At 43.7% G+C, this 8,611-nt stretch overlaps 1 protein-coding gene across 1 annotated transcript; it reads right to left on the bottom strand.

The window, feature by feature from the left end:
* Nucleotides 1-7,749, bottom strand: PHB2 (prohibitin 2; the record flags this gene model as incomplete). Its single annotated transcript, XM_083720059.1, is given in 10 exon segments — nucleotides 1-629; nucleotides 2,864-2,952; nucleotides 3,726-3,786; nucleotides 4,390-4,399; nucleotides 4,402-4,509; nucleotides 4,733-4,862; nucleotides 6,180-6,364; nucleotides 6,790-6,869; nucleotides 7,433-7,517; nucleotides 7,611-7,749. Coding segments are annotated over 9 exon segments (879 nt in total). The 3' UTR covers nucleotides 1-629; nucleotides 2,864-2,871.
* Nucleotides 7,750-8,611: the final 862 nt, after the last annotated feature.

Raw genomic sequence — 8,611 nt, 5'->3', positions numbered from 1 at the left:
TCAGAAGAGTTTTGGACCTGATTTTATTTGTATAAAGTTGTGAATCACGATGCAAAAGAACTTACATAAATGGAGATCACAGCACTTGCAGAAGCCCCATCTATTCCTGAGACGAGGTGCTCGATGGGGGCCAGGGGAGGGGGCAAAGATAGCAAACTCTCCACTGATGTGAGAGGCAGGGGATTATATTTACTCAGGCCTCATTCAGCCCCAGCAGGAAGAGGAGAGCAACAATCTGATCTACTTAAAAACCAACCCCTTGGCTGGTCTCTGCGGCCCACCTGTACCCAGTCCTTCAGGCTGGGTGGGGTGGGATCAGTGACCATGGGAGCAAAAAAGTCCCGCACCCCCCCCCGCCTCAGCATGAAGTCTGTTTCCACAGCTGGCCTTCACGGCTGGCAGTTCCCAAAAACAGGAACCAGATGATGAGCCAAGAAAGGGCTTATTAATGGCGCGTTGGGAAGTGAAGATGACAACTGGAAAGAAGGCCCAGGCCAAAGAGAAGACTTATGGGCAGCAGAGATGTGCAAGGCTCTTCCACGGCTGTGCATAACCCCCATTCTGCCAGTCATTTCGATGGTTCTGGGAGGCGGCCGCTAGTTCATTTCTTTCCCTGCTTGATCAGGAGGCTGTCACTGCAAGAGAAACAAAAAAAAAAAAGGGGGGGGGTTACCAAAGAGGAACATTCACACAACGTGGGTGTGGGGGGCTAATAATAATAATAATAAAAAAATTATTTATACCACGCCCTCCCCAGCTAAGACCGGACATAGGGCGTCTAACACAAAGTATAAAAACAACTGATTGAAATACAACTTAAAAACAAGATTGAAATACAACATTAAAATGCAGCCTCATTTCAGTAGGAACTCAAATCAAAAACTCCAGCAGGCTGGAGTAAAGCAGAGCAGGAACAATGGACTGACTTCACCGCCAAGAAACAGCCTTAGTCAATCATAATAGCACAGGCTCCACTCAGAAAACATAAGGAACAACAGCAGGGGGTGGAAGGAACTTGGAAGTCTGCTGAGTAGAAGAAGTAGTTCCCTCCCTGCCCTGGGTTCTCTTTCCCTGCTTGTTCCATTCCAAGCAACCACCCTCCCATTTTGTCTCTTTCTTTCCTTCCCCCAATTCCCTGGAAAGAGGGAATTTTATTCAGTTAAACGTTGCAGCTCTACTTGAAGTTAAAATATTGTTATCTTACCTTCCTCTGTAACCAGAAGCGCAACGAAAAGGTGGTGATGAAGAACAGGACGGGGAGAGAGAGACACAGAAAGTTAGAACTATTTTATCAACTTCGGTAATTTATGTACCACAACATTTTTAGCAAAATCTCAGAGAGATTTACAATTACCAGGAATTGCTGGAAATAAACATTAAAAATACAAAAAAAAAGCCCATTACAAAAATCTATCATATTAAAAACAGCCAAGCCAACAGTAAAACAGTTATCACTATGCTAACCGAAAAAAATATACTTTCCAAAGCTGCGGTAATTTTGGTCTATTTTAGTGTTTTTTTAACTTTTGTATTATGTTTTAAAGTACAGTGGTACCTCAGTTTAAGAACAGCCCTGTTTACGAACTATTTGGTTAATGAACTCCGCAAAACCAGAAGTAGTGTCCTGGTTTGAGAACTTTACTTCGGTCTAAGAACAGAATCCAAACAGCGGAAGGGCACCGGCGGCGGGAGGCCTCATTAGGGAAAAGCATGCCTCGGTTTAAGAACAGTTTCGGACTTCCGGAACAGATTTTTTACAACCAAGCAGTGTATACATTTTATTAACTAACTAACTAACTAACTAACTAAGTGTATCCCAAAGGGAGAAGGCTTGTTTCTATGGGGTTCCTAGATGACCATCTTCTAGCCATGGAAGATCACAAAGGTTGCTGTGGTGAACAAATAGGTGAGGCAGGCCGCCAGGTATCCTGGTCCCAAGTTGCTCAGGGCTTTGTGTGCTAATAATAAGACCATGAACTTGGCTTGGTAGCAGATAAGCAGCCATTGAAGATTTTTAAGTGCCAATGTTGTATTAATGGGGAAAGACATGATGCTGAGTACTCTAGTTGCACCATTGAAAACTAGTGACAAATTCCTGAACCAAACAAAGAGTAGCCCCACGTGGAGCACATTTCTGTACTCTAGAAAGGAGGTTACCAATGCACGGAGAACAGCGGAAAGGCCAGGAATGGGTATAACCAGCAATGAACAGTCCGGGTGGAATTCAACATAGCACTAAGGAGCTCATTCTGGGAGCGAAAGCATCTCTGGTTGCCCAACAGAACTCTCTTGCCTCTCCTCCCCTTGGACACTGTTTTAGTTCTCCAAACCCTCCTGGGCAGATCTGGGGAGGGTGTGGCAGACACACAGGAGGAGGAGAAGGGGGAAAGTCCAATTGTGCTGGTTTCAGTTAGCCTGACTACTTAGCTGAAGTCGTCCCCCTGTCACTAGAGGGGCATTGACCTCTGTAGCATGAAGGTAGAACTAGTGCTCCCAGACTATGTACCCTTCCCATCAGAGGAATTGCAACTCTGTCCAGAACAAGGAAGCATACCAGTTCCCAGATCTGGGATCTGACCATGAATAGGACATGCCTCTCTCAGTTTATTCATCTTTATACAAATCTGGGAATACAGCTGTGCATGTGTATGTCTCTCTCTCGCTCTCTCTCACAGACACACAGAGAGAGAGAGAGCATGCATGGATGACTGACAGTACATGTGCATTTATGTAACACCCAGAAAACAAGGGGCATTGTTTATTTCTTAAGCTCTGCTATTCCTCCAAGAAACTCATATTTGGGGGATGGAGCGCCTAAGGCTCATTACAGAAGGAAGCAAAAAGCTTTAGGAGGTATCTCCACAAACTCCCTTACCTAGTGAAACCTTCATCCTGTAGATTCAGCACTAAGTTGTCGGCTGTAAGATACACGCGGTTCTGAGATGCAGCGATCTGTAAAAGGCAAGAAAGGGACAGATCAAGGGGGGTGTAAGCAAAGGTCCAGTGATACAAATAACTGCATTCAATAGAGAACTTCGTTCTGGTAGCATTTGGGGGAAACCAATTCCAAACAAATGGCAGAGAATTAACGTTCAACACTGAACTGTAAAAACTGTTAGCCAAAGTAAGTCTCAAAGCTTAAAGGGGGATGGAAAAGAAAAACAGCCTTGGCTGCTGCAGGTAAAATTTCAGAAAGTCTCTTAATTTGCTAGTCCTTTTTGCTGTTGTTGTTCTGGAAAAAGTTTGGAAGGCCCCACTATGGGTACAGTTCTAGTGAGGACAAGGAACCAGAACAGCGACGATTTGAAAGAGAATTGAACTCATTTACTCCCTTTTTCCACTATGAATGTAGAGTATTTTATTTCTGATCTACTATCCTACATTTTTTCTCAAGCCCAGGGCCATCAGTCTATGCAATGCTTCAGTTCATTCTGCTTCTCCATGTGTCTGATTTTTCCTGTGAGCCTGTTCCTGGCCTGTGGCACATTATGGTCTGTAAGCGGCCACAGCTGGGTATGGCACATTGAACATGATGTGGGTCTGCTTTTACAAAGGCCAGAGGCTCCAAGGCCCCTGCTAAGATGCACAGACCAATGTAATAAATAAGTGTGGCAGAGAGACACATCAGAGGAAGCATATCATATTCGCCTTAGGTTCATCACTTGGCCTGGAAAAGCACTGTTGGGGGGGGGGTGAGAAAGCAACTCCACTGTCCTAAAACTCACCGTCTTGGATATGTTCTGGGCGGCACGGATCTTGCGCAGCTTGATGTAACCTGGGTTCTTGCTGAGGGCTTCACCGATGTGAATAGGTTAAGGCGCTATTTCACCATTTTGGAATGTGGGAGACAGTTCTGTACAACTGCAAACATCCTGTTGCTACACACTAGGAATCAATGAATCAGTGCAGGGAAATATGTATTTGGCAAGAGTGCTCCCCCTAATGCTTTACTCCAAAGCTCTCATCAACTAGCACAGCACTAGCTGGCATAAAATAGTCCCAACATCTTTCTGCAGGCAATGGGACTGCACGTTTAAGGAAACGCGCTTTATATGATGGAGAAGAACTGAGCACCCCATTCACTTGAACGCTGTCTGGTATGAGAGGGAAGGACAGGGAAGCAGAAAGTCCTCAGGAGTGTATAACCTCTAGTTGCTGCTTAACTTCTTGTTGCAGGGTAACTCCTCAGAATCTCAGCACCCAAACATCTTCCTAATAGCACCCCCAATTCTCCCACCAGCAATTCCAGGTAACTGAAAACAGATGCCCTTCACTCATGCAATGCGATGCCTCTTATATCAGTCCAAGCTCAAAAATCTGGAGTTTGGGGATTCTGCAAAAGACCACTTCCCACACCCTTGGAAAACTGTGTGATGGTTGTCTCCCCACAGCAAAGCAAGGATATCATCTGGGCAGCTGTGGCTTCTCCTTCCGCTTGAACAATCTTCTGCCTCTGCTCCTGCTTAGCTTTCTCCACCAGGAATTGAGCTCGTTGCGCCTCCTGCTGGGCTGGAGAAGAAGAGCAAAGAGAACATGAGAATCTCTCTGCAACAACTTCCAGGGGTTTCGTTCTTTAAAAGATTTGCAGGCCTGTCCTGTGCACGTTTAGTCAAAAACAGCCCTACTCCATTTAGCTGGGCTTATGTCCAGCTATTTGTGCATGTGGAGCAGTCCTAGCTGACTTTATGCAAACACAGCTTTAGAGAAAGGACCAGAACTTGTTTGGACTCACCCACTTGCTTGGCCTCCACCGCTGCTGTGTACTCCCGGCTGAAACTCAGTTCTGTGATGGCTACGTCATCTAGAATAAGGCTAAAATCTTTCGCCCGCTCTGTCAGCTCCCGACGGATAAGCAAAGACACCTAAAGCAATAACCCAACAGTTTGTCCTCCACATTTATCCTGAGCCGGTGGCAGCTTCCTTCAGACCAGGGAAAGTCATGAAAATCCCCAAGAGCTTTGAAAAGCATCCAATTCAAAAAGCTAGAGTTTCATGTTCAAGTCACTGACATGCAGATGAGAAAAAAATGAGAGCTAGTAGTCAGTCCAGGCCCAGTCACCTCGGCTGATGTGTTAGAAAAGAAAATTGTGACAAAGGGATTTTTAAGCTCTAGGTCTAGGCACAGCCTTTTGTGGTCAACTCTGTTAAATACTCTTAGGGAAGTATACACGAAGAGATTTCTTAGAACTCTCTGTACACTTATTAATAAGATAGTTCAGAACACAGAAGAAAACACCTTCCATACCTGAAGCCAGTCTATGCTTCAAAAATTATGTTGACTTAGTTCGTTCTTCTCATTTGGTCAAAAGGTCATGTTTATACAGAAACCAATGTCATATCCAACAGACTTATGGAACTATAATCTCCAGGTGGTTTACTCTAGTTTCTGCCAAATGTGTGAAGCAGGTTTTCTTTAGGGATTGCTTCAATCTCCAAAGGTGGTACATTATCTTTTGCAATATCTTTTGCAGCACCACTCAATTTTCCTTACTTTGCTAAATTACAGAGTTATCACTTTACTTGTCACATTAATCATTATGTGAAACTTCCAGAGGCCAGTACTGGGTAAGCCCAGAGCCAAATGCAGCTACTGAAGGAAATCAAGAGTCTGGAGATTTTAAAGGCCAGATCACATCTCATTAGAAACTTTATCTGATATTTAGGTGACCTTGAAATATATTTATACTCCTTAACTGTCCTTGGATTTCATTGGGGAAAGACTTTCCAGTTCCTCAGTCAACCAGACAATTATGTCCACCAATGCCATATTGCTTTAGTCTAATCCAGGATTAAAGTTGTCCATCAAATGATATTATTTTGTAATTGTATCCAGTTGTATGTCTAAATGACCCCAGATTTTACCATGCAACTTACCATGGCAATGTTTAAAAACTGACACCAACTAAGTTTATTACCTTTCACTAAATAACTGAGCTACATGGAAATAAGGGAAGATTGCCTCAGTAAATGGAAGAATGTATAATCATGACAAACTTTGCAAATGATTTCATCTATCCCATGGAAAATTTCTGAAGGCTTAAACAATCAAAAACTAGTGAGGTAGTGGAAGCATGCAGAATCCACACCAATAACTTGCAACCTCCCACCTTCGCAGCCCTTCCTCCCGTAAGAAGTGGAGTTGGGACAGGTAAGTCTGCCTGCATGGAAAGTGAACAGACCTGAGCTCGCTGAGTGATGAGTTGTGAGGCGTTGAACTTTGCCACCACACTTTTGAGCACTTCATTGACAATGGAAGGCAAGACTCGCTCTTCGTAGTCCAGACCAAGGCGCTGGTACAAGGTGGGTAGTTCAGCAGCATTTGGGCGTGACAGAACTCGCAAGGAGATGTTCACCATCTGCAAGTCTAGAGACAGAATCAAACTAAGCATAGTCCCAGTGGTTTGTCTTACTTCACCTTTCAACTCGGATTGTGCACCCAGATCTCACCCATTCATGATGCCCTCTACAAGATTGTTCTGAAGCCCTTGCTTTATACCTGGCTATGGAAAAAGACATCTTCCCAAGAAGTGACAATAAAGTAGCCGTGGTATCTGATGTAATGGCTGGGCTCAGACTTGGGAAACCCAAATGAAAAAAACCCGCTCTGCACTGAAGTTCACTGGGTAAGCTTGATCCACTCACCCTCTCTCAGCCTAATGTGCATTACAGGATTACTGTAAAGATTCATTAGGGAAAAGAGGAAAGTAGAATAAACTATGTGCATCACCCTGTGTTTATTGAAGAGAGGAATACAAAACCAAAAGACAATGTGCTTCTCTATGACCTCACCTTTGGAGCCTGTTGGTGAGGAGATTTTGCGGGGCCGAGCTCGAATATCATAAATTATTGGATACTGGAACCAGGGAATTCTAGGAAGAAAATGAAGATTGTACCAAATTAAGATGTCCAAAACCAAGCGGTACAGATATGTGGAAATAAAGAATTCCTACAAATACTTTTTTCTTTTCTCATGTGCATTAAGATAGAGAGAACACAATACTTGCCCAAGAACTGCATTTTCTTCTCTTGATACTATGTCTTAGTAAACTATATTACTTGATTCACATTGATAACACTGCGCTAAAATAACAAATAATCTTTAGTGTCCTTCAATTCAATTTTTGGGTTTCACTTTCTCACGAACAGCACTTCTTGAAGTTTTCACAGTAAGACATTTAGCCAAAGGAGAAAATATATTAGCACAAGACAAAACATTTACCTCTTAAGAGTTGACAAATGATTCTTAGGGGTTTGTGATCAGATAAAAAATATTGGCATGCTACAAGAATTTCAAATTAAATTGAGGATTGTATGCTTTATAATGAGGAATCTCTGGAGGTGAGGTGCTGTTAGAAAACATTTGTCTGGGAATGACAACATCTTGGGATTTCCTGTTATTCTAAACTTTCCAACATAGTTCTTGAGCAGGTACCTGAAATGCAGACCCTCAGAAAGAATGGTGTCCTGCTGAACTCCACCAATGCGGTTGAAGAATATTGCTCTTTGGCCACCCTCCACTGTGGAAACAGAGAGACAAAAGCAGTCAGCAGTTACCACTAAGCATTGTGCAAAAGAATGGAGATGACCGTACACAAATACCACTGACCTACCTGTAAAGACAGACTCGCGGATACCATAGGCTGCAGCACCAGCACCCAGCAACAACTTCAGAGCAGTCCCCATGCCCCGAGGGCCAGTGGGCAGGCGCCCAGCCAAGTCTTTCAGGCTCTGAGCCATGGCAACCTTCATATGGGGAAAGAAACACAGAATGAAAAACCAAAGCCATGTATTTCACACAGCTCTGCAGGTTTTCCTATCCAAACTCTTATGTTGCCAGAAAAGCAGGGATACACAGAAACACATGCTTCTATTTTTCGCTCTCTAAGCATGGATACGTAGAAAAGTCCCTCTCTGACTCCTCTCAGTCATGGATTCTGCATCTTTACATGCAGCACCAATGAAGGGCACTGAGAATTTTTAAGCGCTGAGTTAAAAACATGAATTAAGTTCTCCCCCCCCCTTTTCTTTTTGACAGAATGACATTTTGAGCCAGAACTCCTTACGTTGAGAGCACTTTTTGACTTCCAATAATATTTATTAAGTTTCATACAAACACAACACATACGATAAAATCAATGAAACAAAAAAAAACCCCTATCTATCTATCTATCTATCTATCTATCTATCTATCTATAACAAATGATAACCAAAAATACAACCACAAACACATATACAATAAAAATTAATTAATTCGTTAAATTAGAGCACTTTTTGGAAGGGGAAACGAAAGAGAGGCTGCTCCCCCTTCATGGAACTGCGCTCTTGACATGCTCAGAAGCACCGCAGCCCGGGGCCTCCTAAAAGCGAGCTCATCCCTACTCAGGAGCACAGAAGAGTCGCGTGTTCAGAAGAGTCACCTCAAGGACTCGCCGAAGCTACAGAGGCTCGAAGGAGCGCAGAGACCCCTCACCTTCTTCTCCTCCTTCTTCTTCCTCTCCCCAGCACGCCGCTGCCCCACCTGGGAAAAGGACACCGGAAGTGGCCGCTCGCGAAATACTTCCCCAACAGACAAGCAGGGCTCCCGGAAGTGAAACCTCGTGGAGGGAACAGT

This window comes from Podarcis gaigeae, assembly GCF_964106915.1.
Source record: "Podarcis gaigeae genome assembly, chromosome: 17".
Taxonomy (NCBI): Eukaryota; Metazoa; Chordata; class Lepidosauria; order Squamata; family Lacertidae; genus Podarcis; species Podarcis gaigeae.
The sequence above is the reverse complement of the archived record's forward strand: the minus strand, read 5'-3'. Positions and strand labels throughout refer to the sequence as shown.